The following is a 19,667-nucleotide window of genomic DNA, read 5'->3' as shown; positions in this document are numbered from 1 at the left end:
GGTACAGATGTATGAGAAAGTCACCAAAAAAAACCCTACTTTTTTTTTTAAGGTGAATGTTTGGAACACTGGAAAATGACAATACATTTTTCAAACAATGGGACTTTAGGGCACTTTGGAGGTTTGATGCTTCAGTACTCTGTCTGGTTAAGAAACTCTAGTCAGTGTGGTGACAATATTCTTTTTCTCACTCTCGCATCTTCAAAGGACACCTGCAAAACTATGTTGGACACACAATCATCACATATCTACTTGGACACATGCACCACATTTACTTTGTAAAGTACTTTTATTTCCTCTCATTAACAATACTTTGTATTCACAAGACACTCGTGTATTTCACACAAACATCCATAAACACCTTGACCCACACATGTAACATCAAAGCAAGAGCAAGAATTTGTACTACACAATGGGAACTAACTTTCTTGTCATTAAAAAATGTCATTAATGTTGGGGTTTTTTTTAGTCATGAAATCACCAAACTACATTTAATAATTACTGAAATGGCATTGTCCTACAATATCTTCATGGTATTTTAATCTTTCTGTTGATGCTGCCAATTTTGTATCATTTGTCTTCTTTTTTTAGATGCAAATAATATAGGCTTGAGAGAGACTGACAATGTGAGGGAGCAAAAAGGAGTCTAACAACTGTCATTCTGCTAAACTACTTTAAGTGGCAGTTAAGTCTTTAAGGTGCATATGTCAGCCTCGAAGTTGAGCGTCAGTAGCGAGCATGATATGGAAGGAAAGCACAAAAAAAAAAGAAAAAAAGTGGAGCAACCCCCTTTCATCGGTCTTCGTTGCCCAATAATGGATGTGGCCTGTCTCTGGAATGCTGATGAATACAATCGTTACTGTAAATGTTCATGACAGATGCCATGCTTGTCACCACTTGATTCCCAACAGTTTGAATGTGTCTATGTTTGTCCTTTATCTCTTGTCTGTTAAACTTGCTGATACTTTATGCACCTGACTGGCAGGGCAGTGTGGTTAGGAGCAATAAAATATGATCGTCAGGATGGGAAAATTGCAATGACAAATGAAGGCCTACACTATGTTGGAGTTAAATGCATCAAAAGCTACTCTTGTCACATCTACTAACTTGCAGGATGCAACATGATCTGTATGCTGCCTGGTCATGTTTGCTCATGAAGTTTGCCAGTTAGCTGAAGCGACTCCAGCTTAAATGACTCCTCTTTGGCTTCATTTATGTGCTACTAAGCTACGTGATGAGACTGCTAAAATGTCACTTTCCCATTAACACCAGATATGCTGGCCCTCAGTAGCCAGATCTTTATGCACTCAGATGCATTTCAACATACCAAAATATCTTTCAGGATACTATCATACTTCAAGGCATAGCCATACCTGGTGACACCCACCAACAGACTGACAAAATAAAAATTAGTGAAGCAAGTCTGTCACATACTTTCTTCTTAACAAATCTCTACAAATAATGTTATGTAATCATCTTAATGGCTTAAGAAATGTACATTCAAGTGATTTTTCATCAACTGAAATTCCACTGATTAAATGATTCAAGTACATCATTAATATACCTTCCAATTAATTATTCTTAAATAATGGGATTATATATGTACTAAGATTGCAAAGCAAGAATGACAAACACATTTTGTATGTATTGGTATATATGTATTGCACATATTGCCACCGATTTTTTTTAAACTGGTGGAAACTAACTGGACGCTAATACTTTGTGAAAGGAAGCCACAATTTTCCCCACCGATCCCCATATTTTTTTTTTTAAATTAAGCAGTTTGAATGACATGACAAGTTTATGAGAGTTTTTGAAAGCAATAATTCTAAATTCTGGTCTCCAATAAAACGCAATTTATATTATATATATCACAGAAACATTTACTACCCAAAACCCGCTAACCAGTGATTTTATGGAAAATCTGCCAATAAGCAGCATGAAATAATAAAGAACATGAAGCCTGAAATCACAGTTCACCTCAACATGAAAGAAGAATGCTTCAGTTTTTTCCTGGTGTGTAGGGGAGATGGGAGGAAGAAAGGCATTTTAACACAACAAAGCCTTATCCACAAGGGTAAAAAAAAAGCTATTTGTTAGATGTCAGTGCAACTACAATCTCATTTTCAATCTGCTTCAGCACGGAACACATTTTGTCATCACAATCACTATTTTCCCCATCAATATTTTTACAGTCACAGTTCAGAGAACTGTCAAAAAGTGTACTGATTTGCCAATGAGCACAAATGTGCCAGTGTACAAAGTGATGTTTGCTTTTCTTTCAGTAGCTGGTCTTTTCTTGCATCCAGCTGCTGTTACCCAGTCTTCACAAAACCAACAAATACATAATCTGCTTATGTCATCAAAAGGACAGAAAACGCAGCACAGGTGAAACCTATGTCTTCTCTAGGAGGAAAAACCATACTTCTGTCACAAAAAGCACAGTTTTCACAGACTGACACATCTAGGCAGCAGAAGCATTCATTTTAGACAAAAAACAAGCTCCTGATGTATGGAGAAAATAACTTGCTAAATAAATAGCTAGTAGACAAAAAAACATTTTTTCAGAGAAAAAAAAACAAATGTGCATAATCACCAATCTAAACAACAGTGAAACGGGAGGAAGAAATAATGTGCGAACAAAAAGGACTGGCGATCACAGTGACAGCAATGATGGCAGCAAAAGTAGTGAATCAACCAGTGATATTACAGCTGTATTTGGTTGAGGGTGATTAGCTTAACAGCAGACATACAACAGCACACTCCCTTCACTTTTAACACATTATCACAAGTTAATCTCACTAACAAGGTGGATGGAATGCCCCAGGTTTGGCTTCTGAAAAATATCTGTTTTGACACTCGTGTTATTTGAACATTTTGCTCAAGACAAAATAGCAGATATCAGTGCATAGCTTCACTTCTTTGGAAATCCCCACAGACTGAAGCGATGCGGACAATGGATTGTCCAAACATGTCAGTGAATAATGAGTCTAAAGCTTTGACAGTATTATTTTCTGATTTCCTATCAGGATCAGATAGATTGCTCACAGCATCCTCACCTACTCCACTAAGTTTTGCAGGTTTGATGCGTTTATTTTCATGATCTATCATGATAAAGACAAGTTTGACTAATGTCTTATTATTCTAGCATGTATTGTCTTAGGCCTGCCTGTGAATTTCAACAGTCAGTCCTGCACCGTTACAAAACATTCTAAACATGATGCCTTGTACATTCATGAAAATAGCATGAGATGTACTCAGATTTACACCTCTTTATGTCTGCAAACAATGATCATATTTTTATATGATAGCAGATGTGTTACTTAACTGTTTCTCTCATGCACAGACAAGTACAAATGAAATTCCATGCCACAAAAAGATCAGTTTTTGATAGGAAACATGAGTACTTTTGATTGCATGAAAGTCAGATCTGGCAGGTTGGCAATGATGCGCGCTGCCTCGGGGCTCATCTTTGAGGCGGAGCTGCCATCTCTGCGGCTGCGAACACTGGTGGGTTTGACATTCTTCAAAATGTCCTCCAGAGGCTGCAGAGATTTGACACTAGCCCTTGGTGCATCCAGAAGTTCAGATTCAAACACTGGAGAAAAGTGATGAAAAGCTAAATAACCAATTACTATCCTTCCCTGCATGAACAGACTGACTTTTGATTTTTAAAAACACACATGGGATAGCGCCAATAATCTGCCACTGCTCTTTTTAAATGTAACAACACGCATACACAATAACTTACCTTAAATTAGAATCCAAAAGCAAATAAATTCTCTTTCAAAGTGTTATGTTTGGATGTGTGTATACCTTAAGTGTTTTCTTTTGATTTCTTTCAAACATATTTGTCTCCATGTACATTCACACAAGCACACATGCATGCATGAAGAAATAAAGTTCGCCTATGTACACACACATGCAAGTCAAGCTCTTTCTTTTTACTGCACAGAAATGTTGCTTAGTCAAATAGCGTCTGACCAGAAAATTTCTCAATCTTTTCAAAGCTTATTATGTTTATGCAAAATATAGCTGAAAATACTGTTATATATAATTATTAGTTCCTGATGCCAAAGAAGCACAAAATGCAATGGTTTGATATATATATCTATAAAAAATATAAATATATAAAAATAATGAAAAATGCTGAAGTTCATAGCTTGGTATAATAAATTGTCTATTTTAGATGCATTAGATAGCAGTTTGTCTGCACAGAAGTTAAAAAATGCTGCATGCAAACAAAAACTTGCAGAAAAACATTTCCCCAATGCTTTTATATGTACTTTCACTTTAACAAATGTTCATTTCAGATAAATCTGTCTAAACATTATGAGACTGTTTCATCAGATTATGGTAATTCTGTACTGAAACAAACTTGTCAAGTGACATATGCAAACTAAATAATTAGTAGCTCCTGAATAAGATAATGTAACTCATCAACTAGTTCAGAAAATCATTCTGATATGCCACTCAATTCATCTGTATTGTGTGAAAGGCATCAATTCAGGTAGAATTTTGCAATCTTGCTATAAAAATATTTAATAATTTAAAATGTCTACTAAGAAAATTTGCACTTTTTCATCATTATATGCATAAAACTAAAAAAATTCATTATTTTGGAAGAAATAAAATTATATGCATCATAAACGTGCAAACCAATGGAGAATTATCCTTCCTAAACCTCTTCCACTTCCTTCTCTGAACACAGCAGAGAAAGGGTACATCACCGAGTCCAGAAAGAAGGGGTGCTTCATGGTGTCACATCAGAGCACACATAGACACCTCATGCACCGAAAAATAACACTGACCAACCCGTGCAAACTTTTAGTCAATTAGTGAATGAACTCCATCATGAGGTTCACATGCCACTGAGAGAACATTTCACATGCTTTGTGAAAGTGAAAATGGAGAAAACTGAAAATCGGGTGGGAGGGGGACTGGCAGTGGACTTTCTTGGATAAGCTGAATGTTTTATGAAAGAAGAAGAAAAATAACCAAAACACAGACAATGATCCCAACAAGACTTCCTGAACCAGAATAGAATAATGAGTGTTCACTTACCCCAGTCCCACTCATCTATATGGTGAGCACAAGTCAGCACACAAAAGCATTAGTGTTACAAACATGGCAACCATCTACGTCAAGCTCAAAGAATGCTTCTACACTGTTTTAGCTGATGTATCTTCTAGTTCTCTATTAAGTCTCATGTATGCTGTTATTTGCTATAAAGGCAAGAGTAACCTTCTCTTAACCCTGAACAAGAGAGAACACAAGCTATATGACAGAAGTTAAGCTTCCACAGGAAAGTACTTAAAAACTGCACAAAGTCACAAGATTACAAAAAATAATCACAATGTGCATATTTATGATCTGAAAACCAAAAATACAAACAAACAAACAATCATCAGCTACGGTCCTAAAAGAAAATACTTTTTGACTAGCAATCTTAAGACAGAGCCAGCTTGGGTGATATGCTGGATGTTGGTTAGTGGAACATTTATATTTGGTCACAAGCAGAGAGTAAATTTGAAAGTTAGATGAGTAGATCATCTTGTTAACAGGCATTAGAGGTGCAGTGTTAAGATACTATAAGCTTCAGCAGCATTTCACCCATGGTAGTGCAGTTAACTGTCTATGCTAACACAGAGGTGAAAGTTTTCTTTTTCATAATAATAGTTTACTTACCTGAAGGCTTTTCAAAAGTTTCGCTCTCCTGCACAACAAGAAAATCTAAGTCTAGGCTCTTCGCTGGTGACAAAAATAGAAAACACATGATGAGAACCGTTGAGGTATACTGCTGAAGCAACTGGTAACAAAAGTGTTAGCATTATTATCATCATACAGGCAAGCAATCTGCTGGAAAGATTAGTTATATCCCCTTCCTATGGGTTAGGCTTGATCATCTGACATAAAGATTGAAACAATGTGATACATAAAAAAAGGTACAGTTATTCCTGCCCCATAAACATCACACTTTTTGAAATGTCAGGTGAGTCATTTTGCTATGTGTTAATATGTTTTGTCCATTTTTTGTGTAATACCTTATTATTCCTGCCTGATCATTTTTCAGTTGCAATGGTGGTAAATTTTCATGCTAAACATTTTCATTTCAGTTGCTATTAATAAGTACTGGATTAAAAAAGTATCAATATTTGACCTGATTGGCAATCTAATTTGTAATCAGTCAAAACTTGGCCATAATCTAGTATCTCTAAAAAAAATTTACACATTATTCAAAATAGCAAAAATAACCATAGAAGTAAAAATAAAGAAAAAATTATGTTGGGAGAAGTTTGCAATGAAATACTAAAAATCCCAGGAAACACGGTATGAAAATAGTAAATGCTTACTACCCTGTCCAAAGGATTAAATATTTCAACAATAACTGCAATTTCTGAACTAATGTATGAATCTGATGCAGCACTACTGCTACAGATGTAGCACAACATACAGAAAAAATGTCTTTTAAAAAAAAAAAAAGTAACATAATCGGTAAAGACAATCTTAGCTTACATGTCAGTGGGTTGGTTAGACCACTTGAACTCCAGTCAAAATCTACTGCTGGAATCTCCTGTAATATAATTGCCACGGCTCAATTCAAAATTAACCATATCCATAAGCACAGGAGCATGCAGCATTACACTGATGTGCGCTTTCAATTTTCGTAATATACGATATGACAAACATAAGGTTATGAAAAATGAATTAAAATAGAGGCCTTTGAAAATATTAATATCACCAAAATAGCTGAAGTTAAAAACATCTTTATTTAAAATTTTGTCTTTTAAAGGGGTTTTTTATGCCAACAAATTTCTAAGATTCCAGTTCCTTTAAAAATACTACCCCTTAGTTGAGAAACTCATGACAGTTATACAATCAAACACTGACAGTCAAAATTCTGAAAAATGAATGCCTCTGTGCAAAGTCTTCTTTAAATTGGAACTGGCAGGAAAAATTGTAAGTGTACATTTAAGTTACAGTACTCTAATACTGTGGTATCTTTACAGGACTTTTTTGGTTATCAACAAATAAAAAACTTGTTCCTATCTTTATTAGTTTCAAAAATATCTCTTGATCATGTGATAGACGCATGCAAATTACCAAAGAGCATATTTGACAGCAAAGAAATTTAGAAACAAATCATCCTATCCACCTCAGAATCAGCAAAAACAAAGCACCACAATAAAACCTTCCTTCTAACACTTCCTAAAATCCACCAATGTACTGCAAATGAAGGCTAAAGCCTTTCAGCTGAGGACATCATCTGGAAAACTGAAATTTAGTACAGCTAATCTCTACATTTTAATGCAGTTTTTATAATTGTATGATTATATATTTTGTCTATATTTCATATTAATTTTAACTCAGAGCTGAATGTTGGTCAATTTCGGATGATAAAAATTGATTGTTCAGAGAAAGTCAGCAAAAGTGGGAGAGCCGCATGATTAACAAAAATCAAAATACTCTGTACTAACACACAAAAAAAAAAAAAACCAACTGCAAATAAAATGTAACGGGGGATAGTTATGTGACAAAGTATTTCCATACAAAAACTACATCAACACATTTACTGTGCTAAACAAAAATTAGCTTGAAAACCAGTTATTTTAGGGGCATTTTCCCATCTGATGGCAGCGAAGAGCGATAGCTGCGACTACCTACTTGAAATGCTTTTACTGTCAGATACATAAAGGCCCTGAGATATGTTACCTGCTGAAATTTTTCAGGCTCTTGTTGACTTGGATCTACAAGTGTAGATCCCATGGTGCTTGCATGTTGATTTTTGTTTCGCCTTTCTCCACCACTGCCTCTTATAGGCTCCAGCAAGCTGAGACCAGTGGCAAAGATAGGCACAGATGGCTTCTTATGGCCAATCAGCTAACGAAGTGTGACGGGGAGATGCAAAATAGTAAAGCATATTTTAAAAATATGACATGGCTTTCAGCTCTGAAGTTACAGGAAATGACTTGTATATCACACAACAACATTAAGATGGTAACATTTGCAACATAACACATGTTGAAGATGAAATGTATTTCATATATGCAAGCTTAAAATGTAGTATTATTTACTGATAAATGGGTCCCCCCCACCAAATCCTGAGAAAGGTAAGTAAACAGCAAACACACAAGTATCTAAAACTGTCCTCTTATAACACTCTTAGAATTTACTGATAAACTAAATAATTAATACCAATAGTAGTACATAATGTCACTTATTTTGTCCTAATGACTATACTTGCTAGAAAATTCCATTTGTATCTATCACAACGGGCACTGACCATATTTTGTGTATCGATGCATAAAGTCTTGAAAAGATGAGAATTGCATGATGATTTAAGCCACTGGTATACCACTGCTGGTGTTCCATCTATGTCTTTCAAGTGGTTCCAAAGTCGCACCCATGGATCCTTTCTATATCAATATTTTCAAATTTTATACAAATTTATGTTGCCAATTGTAGACATGATTTATAATTAGAAAGATATCTGAATTCTAAAAAAATGTACGAACATTCTCATTTTTATCCTGTTTTATAGGAAAAGGTGGGCAAAACTAGTCTATCCAAGTTATAAAAAAAAAATGGTTACTAACACTGTAACATTAAAACTTTTAAGAAAAGCTTATAAAGAACTGAGAAACTCACTTTGATGGATGTTCCACAACTTCCCATGTCTGCAGGCTGGCTGCTTTGTAGTTAAGTCCAAAGTGTATGATTGTCTCTAGCAACCCAATCCCATCTTTCCCTTGTGTAGTATCTTGAGCATTCTCAGGACTCCCTGCTTCTGATAAGCTTTTTATCGTGCTGGTCTCAGGTCCATTATGAGGGAAGCAACTTGCTAGTGCATGACTAAGTCTGCTCCCTTGAATCTGCAATATTTAGACATGCTGAAATTTATGTTCAACTTCAAGTACTATGGACAATTTCGTTAATGTGGGGAAAGGCACGAATAAAAACTTTGATTCTTAAGAGAAATGTTAAGAAATTTAAAAAATGGTTTTTGACTCAGGATTATTATGAAAATAAAAATTGTAAGAAGTGAATACAGACTATGTTGAATGAAGCCAATGAACAGCTAGATAGGAGGCAAGCATTCATTCTTTAACAAAACACAAATCATATAATGCCATCAGTCCCAAACAGATGTGCTTTAACAATTTATTGCAATTTCTGCTTTGTGATCATGTGAAAATGCTCCTGATAATCTGATACACATTTCTGATTCCTGATGTAGTCTGCTCTAGTCCAATTACTTTCTGACCTGTAACCAAAAAATGACTGGCATTCCCACCAACTTCATAAAGAGAGCCAGAAGAATCTTTTCTGCCTGAGGCTTACAGATATATCTATCACGTATGATATTTTCAAGTCCTGGAATCTAGATAGTTCAAACTTACTTTTGAATGTGCTGTTGTAGAACTGGATTCTGAACCAGTCTGCAGAGCTGAACTGGGGTCCTCCATGGCAAAGTTCCCAAAGTCATCATTACTAGCAAACTTTTCTTCTGCAGGCTTGCTGAAGTCTGCCCAGCCTGCATCATCACTGACTGCTTGGTGCTCACTGGAATTTCCAAAACTAAAGCTGTCTTCATTTAAGTTGTTTTTAGTCTCGCTAGAAAAATCACCAAAATCATCATCTGCTGCTTGATTCTCAAATGACCTCAACTCTGTAAATTCATCATCAGGTTTTATTGTCTCTTCATCAGTTTGAGTAGAGCTGAAATCCAAGGGTTCTTCTGTTGCTGATGTCTTGTGACTACATGGTCCCCTAAAGTCACCAAAGTCATCATTATTGGCATCTTCACCATCTTCAGTTTCTCTGCCAGCTTCTGGCTCAACCTGAACATGATCACTGATCTGTGGACTGTTACACTTCATCTGACGACTAGCATCTATTTTCTTCAATTCTGGTAAATCTGCATCACTAAGAGATGAGAATTGGCCAAAAGTGCCATCATCATCAAAATCTAAATCATCACCATCCTCCTCTTTTAGGTTTTCTGTCTTGAGCACCAAATCTTCAGGCTCTGAATTTTGATGAGAGGAGTGTTGAAAACCTGGCCACTCATCGTTGCTGTCACTATCAAACTGATCATTATCTTCCTCATCATCTCCACCACTACACACATCAACAGATTTATCATCAAATGTCTCAGTCATGCAGCAAGAATCTGGAACAGTTTTGTCTTCATGCTCTGTCAAATCCTTGTATTCTGAAATTTCTGCAACTTTATCTTCAGTACCTTTGGAGTGTTCATATATGGGTGAATTGGAGCCACTTTCAAGTCTGTTACTAGTAATGGTAATTTTGCTGGTTTCTGCATCTGAAACATCAGCTTGGGAAGGAAGATCAGAGCTTAAGGCATCACAACACTCTGCACTGACACTTCTCTGTTTATGTTCTTGAATACACTGTACCTTTGCATTCTCTTGTTCAGGCAAAAGATCAGGAGGATGACAAACAGATGCCTGAATCTCTTCCAGTTCTTGTGAAGATTGTCGAGAAAGTTTTGCCGGCACACCTTCTTCAAGACTAGTGCTGTTGAGCATGGTTTCTGGTGTAGCTGACCTACTGCTGTCACCTAGCCCTGATGTCCCTACACTGAAGGCATCATCAGCTGTAGCTACTAGTTTAAAATCATCCTCTGGGTGAAAACTGTTACTGGCCTGCTGGCCATCTTGTGGTAGGTCCAAAATTGTTTCATCTTCTGAAGGCATGTTTTTGTCACAGTCTGACAGAATGCTGTCAGATTTTGGAACAGGCGACATATCAGTGCTGAACATTCCAGAATCAGTAGTTGACTCTTGCATGACTGGCTCCCCTGTCTGTGAAGTAGCCAAGTTCTTTTCATCACACTCCTCGCTTGCTTTTGGTTCTGTTTGTCCAACTCCATCTGAGTTTTCCTGCTCACATCCTTCAGATATCTCTAAAGGCAGAGACCCACAACATGGTTTGCTATTGTTAACGCTCTGAAAACCTGAGAAATCAGCGAAGTCATCACCTTCAGTTTCATTTCCATTTATACCATTTTCAATTGGATCACATGCAACCATCTCATCTGCTGTCTCAATTCTACCTGCAGCTTTTCCCTCTTCCTCCATGGCATGGATCTTGTCCTCTGCAGGTGTGCATTCTCTACTCTGATCTGACTCTGAAGCAGAATGAAGGTTGACCTGAGACCAGTCAGCATCAAATTCACTTGTAGCCACTGAGTCACCACTGCTTGACACCCCTGCATAAGGAGCACTGGTAAAATTCCCAAAGTCATCATCATCATCATCATCATCCCCCCAGCCATAAGATGGGTGATCATCAAGAGGTGGAGGGCTTGATGACACTATTGGAATAACGTTTGACATAGTTTTCTCTATGGCTAGCTGGTTCTTTTGGCATCAACAAGTGATCATCGGCAGTAAGCCAGATCTGAAAATTATAAATAATATGAAGTTATGCAGCAAGAAGGGTACAATAATCAAGATTTACTTGATTCTTGTCTAAAAAATACATTACAGACTGAATCTCTTGCATGTGTGTGAGAGAGAGAGAGTGTGTTGTGCCCTGAATAACTTTTAACTAAAGTCTGGTGCAATATAAGAGTTATTAATAGATAAAGCATGTGTACAATTTAGTGATTAGGTTTTAACAATTTATGAGTGACAAGAAACGATATCAAAATATTCTACAATATATTTTTTAAATGATGCTTTGTTATTCTCTCTGCTCCACACACACATTGCTATTCTTCACAAATTTTCTTATAAATTTTAGAAACTCGACATTTTTGTAAAACCTAAGAATGGCAAAAAAGAAGAAAATGATGGGGGAGGATGAAGCAGAATCATTTAAAGACACAGTACGCATTCATTCCAGTGTGCAAGACTACTACCAACCGACCATTCTACGTCGTTCGACATTTGTCAATAAAATACAACTTTATTACATCATTGGATGGTAATTACCTGATGGTGAAACACCGCCGTCATAAACTGTTACTAACACACTATGTGTCAGGTGTTTTAGAGTTCTAACACAGTCGATCGCAACCTTTCAGTTCATACGACAGAGAACTCTCATATCGAATAAAACTTGGGCTGATTGGTGCATACAGGCTTAAACCAAATGGCATATCAACCAAAAGCTGAATAAAGGAGATCTGCTGCTATTTTTTAATAAAATATCTTGCTGTTATCTCTCAACATAGCAACTGAATGCCATTCCTACGTGTCAATCCCCCTACAGCCTCCTGCCATTGTTGTGGCACCGCACTGCCCGACGGGATAGCAGGGGAGGCCACTGTCGTATCGAGCATTGGTCGGTTACGTCCCCTGAATCATTAGTAAGAACGGTGCTAATTATTTTTGTAATGAAGTACGTGAGGTGACTGAGGTTCTGCAGAACTCGTAGGTAAACATCCGAATATCTGGCGTCACGTAAACCACGCCTTGCGGGTTTGTGGTTCTAACTATTTTACGTTAGGTCTCTGAGTAATGCGCTTCCATGGCTAGGTAAAGGACTGAAGCACTGTCTCAATGAAAAGAAGATAGCTTTTATGCAAGGAGACAAACAGAAAGTGAAAGAAAAGGAGAAGGAGTTCAGGGCAAAGGCAAGAACGGCTAGGGTGGAATACAGAAAGAAGGTAGAAAAGCAATTAATTGAGGGCAACGCAAGAGATGCTTGGAAGGGCCTGGACACCATGATGGGTAGAGAACGCAAGACACAAAGAGTAAAGTGTTGATGACCCAGTGTCATTTGTTAATGAGGCTCAACACTTTCTACGCGCGGTTTGATGTGAGAGACTTCAGCAATGAAGCAGAAAAATATCTGTTCTTCACTGTCGGCAGCCACTGTCACCATCTGTGAGGGAGATGTTGTCAGAATTCTCTCTCATGTGAACCCACGTAAAGCCCTGGACCTGACCACGTGGAGAGGCAAATATACTCAAAGAGTGTGCTAGTCAGCTGAGTGGTGTTTTTACCAGACTTTTTCAGCTCTCCCTTGACTCTCATAGTGTCCCCCGCGTGTGGAGAACATCCACAATAATACCAGTGCCAAAGAAGCCTCATGCTACCAACTTGAAAGACTTTCGACCTGTGGCTCTCACGTCTGTTGTGGCCAAATGTTTGGAGAGAGTTGTGGGAAGATTGTTAATCCCCACCATGGCTGATCGCCTGGATCCTTTGCAGTTTGCCTACAAGCCACGCAGGGGGGGTGTCTGATGCAACTCTCACGCTTTTAAATACTATCCTACAACACTTGGACACTTCTGGCACCCATGTTCGGGTCCTGTTCATGGACTTTTCCAGCGCTTCAACACGGTCCAGCCACACCTTCTTGTACAGCGCCTACTAGACCTGGATGTCAACACTGGCCTAGTTTCTATGGATCAGATCATTCCTGAAGGACCGACCACAGAGGGTGGGTTTCAGAGTTCCACCGACAGGTACTATAGGGTCCAGCAGCTCGTCTGACGGAGTTTATTTGTCAGTGGATGGAATGATTCTGTCAGATGAGCAGATCCTCAACACGGGTACCTCAGGGATGTGTGCTTTCCCCCATCCTGTTCTCTGTATATACAAATGGGATTAGTATTAACAGTGCTATTCTCAAACTTGTTAAATATGCAGATGACATGGCCTTGTGGGCTGCCTGAAAGACGAGCAGTCCCTGTCACAGTACCTGGCCTGTGTGGGGGAGCTGGAGGAGTGGTTTGACCGCAGCTTTCTGGATCTGAACGTTGACAAAACGGAGGAGATGGCCTTTGAAGAGCCTACGAAGGAAGAGATGGCACAACCCCTCTCTCCCCACCACTCCAAATCAAGGGACAGCAGGTGCAGAGGGCTGCTGTGTTTAGGTACCTTGGTACAGTGATCGACGGGAGGCTCTCATTTAGTGATCACGTGAACCAAGTGTACAAAAAGGCCCAGCAACGGCTGTACCTTCTGAGGAGACTTCGCAGCTTCGACGTCAGCTCTGGGGTGCTGGAGACTGTGTACAGGTCTCTTGTTGAGAGCATCCTCTCATTCAACATCGCTGCCTGGTATGGTCATCTACTAGTCAAAGACAAGGCAAGGCTGGCAGAATCATCCACCAGGCAAATAAAATTATTGGTCAAGCACAGCTGCCACTTTCTGACTTGTACCTTCATGCAGTCAGAAGGATGGCACATAACATCATTTCGGACCTGAAACACCCTCTCCACACTAGCTTCCAGCTGTTTGCCCTCAGGCAGGCGCTATAAGGTACACGCATAAGGAAAGCTGCCTACCAGAGGTCCTTCGTGCCAGCAGCCATCACCATCCTAAATAAAGGCACAAGGACTCAGGAGGAATCAAACAGAGACTGAAGAAGAGTGAGTGCTGACATCTATTGTCAGCCATCACCTCGTGTGTCATTCTTGTCAATGACATTTTCTGGACGCAGCTGCGGTAAAGTTGAAGAAAAATGAACAATTAGCAAAATAAACAACTGATCAATGCGTACGTGTCATCTACGGTGTCACCGATCACCGCAACTAAAAAATATATCCATGGTATTCATATTGCCATGGCATAGCGTCGCACGAACTGTTTCATCCTACACTTTGTGCGAGTTTGTTGCCTGTCTCGCGGTAAGTCGCTGCGATCTGCGCGGTTCGGACACGATAGGGATCATTTCTGGTACTGTCATCTGACACCACAGACACTGTTACTTCTGGCACCACAGGCATTGTCACAAGAGTTCTGTGGTGATGGTTTGGAAGAGTAGCATACCACCCTGGCGTTTCCTCTTCACTGTCGTCATCCTGAAGGTATGGCGCCTCCCAGTTGAATGTCCTTTATCTTGGAGTATACCAAATGATCGTCTAGGTACACAAGAAGGACTGAAATTAAACAGTTCGGCATGGTGGTCTGCATTAACCTCTGGAAAGTGGCTGGTGTGGACGTCAGACCCATTGGCATCCTGGAACGGGCGTGTTGCCAGCGGCCCTAGCCAGTCCTTTTGTTGACAATGTCTTCTCAAGATGAGCTTCATGCACGGCTGCCTGTACTGCCTGCGCCACATCTGCGGTAGAGTCCATTATCTGATCAAGGACGTTCTTCCCTAGTAGAAGCGACACGCGCCTCCTGCGCTCACTTGTGACCACATCGACCAGGTCCTTGACCACCAGGATAGGAACGTCCTCAGACGCTGGCCGTAAACATGTCCACCACCGCCACTCCTGAGTTTGTTTTAGCTGTAAGTCCTGTATGTGCCCTCGTGCCACTCGTCAGTGACCGTCGTTACCTCACTGCGGTGTCGAGCAACGCATCACTCAACTGCCATAAATGACAACCTCCGCCGTCGGACACTTTCCAGTCAGGCCAGCTACACTTTATTTCCCTGTCATCCTGTTACGGACGACGGGGGCAGTCACTTTCCCTGACCGGTCGGGCTGCAGTCCTCCGAGATGGTGTCAATCGCCGCCACTTCGACGCTCTGCGCCGCCTTCTACCTCGCCTGCTTAAATTCTGGAGCTTCGCGGCGTATTCGTCGACCACCTCCTCACGTTGCTGTGGCACTGTTTTTCTTTCCGTTCGCCGTACGTCTTTCCGTTCGCCGTACGCCTCCACTAGGACACCCAAGATCTTTCTCGGCGTATCTCTTGCGTCATGCGGAAGCATCAACACTCGACGTCTGGCAGGTCCCTCCAGAGAGCTCAAGATGTAACCACGAGCCGCATTCTGACACATCGGGTTTATGGCGAGAGCTAACTCGACCTCTGTTTCAATCTCGTCGACACTCGTTGGTCCACCGGCAAACTACTGAAAGCGGACTAACTAGTATGCTCGTAGAGCCTCTGCCCACCCAACGGATAGCATCATGGTCCTCTCTATGTACTAATCTTTGTCGTGGGCTTCTGCCCGTGATGAACAAATGTTTCTTTTTGTTCAGCAGTGCTTTTAGGCCCTTGGTCACCCAAGGTTTGTTGTTAGGATAAACATACACTGCCTTGATGGACTGGTGCAATCAACACTATTTTACTCCTCACTTTTACTCCTAACTGTTTGTTAAATGTCTGTATGGGTATGTGAGCAAAGACAAATTTCTGTCCTCCTGGGCAGACAATAAAGTCTGTTTTGATTTGATTTTGATTTTGATTCCTCTGCTAATCCACTACAGGAAGCACTTCAGTAACCTGGGCGACAGCTTCTGAAATAGTGAAGCCTTCATAAATATACTCATAGGACACTTGTCATCATAATAGTCGGAATAGTAAAGGATGAATCACTTGTCGAAGCTATTGTGCGAAATTACTGTTCGACTATCTTTCATAATTAAATAAAATTAAATAAATCAACAAGATTGAAACAGTAACAAGCGGCAGTGGCTATAGGATGGACGAGGTCCGATCTCGTGGACAAGTTCGTGGTCTGATGAAGCAGTAACATAAAGTTTGTAACAAAACACACTCTGTACAAGTATCTCGTAGTACTGATACTCCTTAACAGATGTGAGACGTGGACTCTGCTTGCCCACAGGGGATTAGATTCCATGCATTCCAGAACAAGTACGTACTGCATGAGGAGGCTGCTTCGGATCTTTCACAGAGAACATAAAACCAAATAGTTCGTATACGAAGCACGATTGTTGCACTCATAGGACACCAGGGACCTCTACTTGCAACAGTCGAACGACGTAAGGTGTTTTGACCAGGCGAGCGGGCACGACACATACCTTGTCGAAGACGGTCCTTCGAGGTACTTTGAAGGGTGGTCGACGTCGATCGAGGTTACCAGAGAAAGAACTGGATTACGAAAGTCAAAGACTGGACTGATCGTCCTGTACAGGACCTGCTGACAATCGCCCACAATAGGCAAGAGTGGCGGCCCTGTCAGCTGCCGTCTATCCGTACGTGCTGCCCCTCAACAGCAGGTACATCAGGGGACGACTGACTGAATTCAATAATTGTCGCCCACAAAAGATCAGAGAAAATGTCTGCGTGGAACTGGTGGATAAATGCAATTGTAGACTTTTTGGAGGACGATTTTTGCGCACAAAATGCTATAAATATTTGATACTTCGGCGCTCGTAAATGCTCAACATTGACAGGATTTCTATTCAGTAAGCACGCCTAATATGAATATTTTAAACAATACTTTTAATCCACCCTATTCCATCTTGTAATCTGTAGTTTTAAAGAAGATAGAGCCGACAGACACAATTAAAACACTAGAATTTCCATGTACTCTTCCTCAACCTCAACATTTTCGGCCCTCTACAGGTCTTTACTCGATTTCATTATTAATTTAATAAGTTTTTTATTGATATTTTTGCGAAAGAAGCCTTTCACTGTCAGCAGTTGTAAGGTCTCACATATCCACTGTTATTAATGGGACATGGATATGTCGACATCGTTTGATATAACATTTACATTTAAGACATTTAAAATTAAGTCCCTTACATTCCAGCATACCTGTTACATACAGTATTTAACTGCAAAAATTCTTATTTTTCCATCTCAATAGTACTTGCAGCTTGTGTTATGGTTCTATATTATCAACTTCATCTTTTTTCTGTATTAGGAAGGTCATCGTAAGGTTCGTTCAAGAATCGAACGATATTCGAGAACAAAGAATCAACCCAGAATGTTTTTCCTAGCAATGGTGAGTCCAGAGAAAGAGATGGAGCTAATTTGAGATTATTCAGTATGTTTATTTTTATAAAAGAAATACAGGCTGTGAATTTCCCTCAGGCTTTGTTTACATTAATAAAAATTTCAATGGGCTGCTAAAACCAGCAAGATCGATGAAGCAGTTAATTAAGCAGTCATTCGATCACCGAGTCCTGCTGACATCATTACAGACTCAGACTGTTGTTAATTTGTTCGACAGACGATGGATTAAAAAAATCAAGTAAACAGAAAACTGAGAATAAATATCCCGTTATTATGAGCATCATACAGAAATTGCATGATGTGTATATAGACTGTGTGTTGTAGGGGAGGAGACACTACATACTTCATCTCGGTCAAGTTGGCTTTGTTTTCTTTATTTACCAGACAGATGAAGGATGACCACTAGCTGTTACCAGCTTCCTGTCAGGACTTAATGCCACCTACTGTCACCGCTGTATCAGTAGGACACAGGAGTTCCTGTCGGTAGGTCTCTCCCTACCGCTGCTCACATCTTGCACCACTTCAACCGTCGTCTGCATGCGAACTCTGACCTTTGTAGAAACAGCTGCTTCATGAAAATGTACTGACTAACATAATACGAACAGTTGTTGATGTCTGCATTAAAAGATGGTTTTCAAGAAAAAGTGGAAGCAGGTAACGAAAGACCTGTCTAATAAACAATATCATTTATTTGCATTGCTTATCACTTTGATGAATCACGATAAATGCATGTTGATCATTGTAAGATAAAATTCTGTCACGAAAACACGAATTAATGACATACTGACAGATAAAATACGACAAAGTTTTCTACACTCTTACTGTTCTAGATGTAATGTGTCAATAATTCTTAGCTGTGAAGAATTTTTAGTGACTTATTTTGGTTGTCTTAATGTTTTCATGGACGAACTGACCACACGCGAGATAATCGACCGATGATAAGAAAGTAAGGGCGGTATTGTCTTGTGGAGAGGACTGTGGGGACACCAGACTCTGGTTCAGATGAACTTGGGGTTCAACTCTGAATAATTTAGATGGCTTCGACGTTTCCGTTTCATGAGGCTGTTGTCGGAACAGTAAAAGAAACAGAGCGACTGCTTCTATTTTCATTCACTTCTGTTTTCTGTCCTGGAGATTGAAGGCACCCTGAAAGTGTTTTTGAGTGCCAAGTGTCACACTTGTTTGTGGTTATTTTGGCACATCAAGCTTGATAGTAAAATGAGCAAGCGAAAAATATATTCAAGACATAAACATTAACGCACGTAAACAGACATGCGTACACATATACAAACACACACGCATGCACTCACACAATACATTTAGACACAAACATACACACGTGCACAGACACACCCCCACATGCAAATACACGCACGCACACACAGACAAGTACGCACGCACACACGGACACATAGAAACATCCACACACACACAGAGGATCAACAGAAGAATAAAAACACAAGAGAGGAAGCGAGATGAGAAAGGATCATGGGGAGAAGGAGGAGAAGACGAAAAGTGTGTTGTTTCTTTGGAGTACTTTCGTGTCTGAACACTCAACTTGCACCAACAGTTTATGAGTTCTATCGACATTCAGACGAGCTAATCATTTTCAGACATGGATTTAATTTAAAAATTATTCATTTACATAAAATTCATATTAGTACAGCAACGATCTCAATGAACAGGCTCGCTCGCAAGTACACACAAAACACACACACATATATATATAAAGAGAGAAACAGTCAGGCAGACAAATCCCTAGGGAAGATGGAGTAAGAAGTATGCACTGAAAGAATAAAATGAGTTCTGAACTAAAGTGACACTAACTATAAAATTGACTCAGAAATACGATGTCAACGTGTTTTCATCACTGCGGTCTTCGTAATTCTTATATATTCCCTACACTGCAGTCTCTCAAAAACTCACATTATTTTGGCTGCTCGTCGAATAAAGGAGAACGTTTTTGAATGAAAAAAGTTGGTTGCTGCTATTGCTGTGTGATGAAACTGTGGAGAAAAAGTTTTTTTTT

The 19,667-nt window shown here is 39.6% G+C and overlaps 1 protein-coding gene across 7 annotated transcripts; it reads right to left on the bottom strand.

The window, feature by feature from the left end:
- Nucleotides 1-270: 270 nt before the first annotated feature.
- LOC112570125 (aftiphilin-like) lies at nucleotides 271-16,813 on the bottom strand. 7 transcript variants are annotated; one of them, XM_025248365.1, is made up of 9 exons: nucleotides 16,699-16,813; nucleotides 9,402-11,427; nucleotides 8,650-8,873; nucleotides 8,285-8,417; nucleotides 7,714-7,881; nucleotides 6,517-6,574; nucleotides 5,689-5,751; nucleotides 5,065-5,079; nucleotides 271-3,598 (listed from the first exon to the last, which is right to left on the bottom strand). In XM_025248365.1, exons 2-9 carry the CDS (start codon nucleotides 11,361-11,363, stop codon nucleotides 3,381-3,383), a joined length of 2,841 nt encoding a protein of 946 aa, XP_025104150.1. In that variant the 5' UTR covers nucleotides 11,364-11,427; nucleotides 16,699-16,813; the 3' UTR covers nucleotides 271-3,380. The 7 variants fall into 7 exon arrangements, with proteins under 7 accessions (XP_025104150.1, XP_025104149.1, XP_025104151.1 ...); XM_025248364.1 differs by lacking the exon at nucleotides 16,699-16,813 and adding an exon at nucleotides 11,964-12,280; XM_025248370.1 differs by lacking the exon at nucleotides 16,699-16,813 and adding an exon at nucleotides 11,964-12,280 and having other exon boundaries at nucleotides 3,551-3,598; nucleotides 5,689-5,716.
- Nucleotides 16,814-19,667: the final 2,854 nt, after the last annotated feature.

The sequence above is a fragment of the Pomacea canaliculata genome, linkage group LG8 (genome assembly GCF_003073045.1).
Source record: "Pomacea canaliculata isolate SZHN2017 linkage group LG8, ASM307304v1, whole genome shotgun sequence".
NCBI lineage: Eukaryota > Metazoa > Mollusca > Gastropoda > Architaenioglossa > Ampullariidae > Pomacea > Pomacea canaliculata.
The sequence above is the reverse complement of the archived record's forward strand: the minus strand, read 5'-3'. Positions and strand labels throughout refer to the sequence as shown.

Coding starts and splice junctions, on each gene's coding strand:
- LOC112570125 (XM_025248365.1), bottom strand. CDS start 11,363: ATGTCAAACGTTATTCCAATAGTGTCATCAAGCCCTCCACCTCTTGAT. Junction 8,418..8,649: donor GTTGTGGAACATCCATCAAA/GTGAGTTTCTCA, acceptor ATATTGATATAG/AAAGGATCCATGGGTGCGAC. Junction 5,752..6,516: donor TCTAACCAACCCACTGACAT/GTAAGCTAAGAT, acceptor TTTTGTCACCAG/CGAAGAGCCTAGACTTAGAT.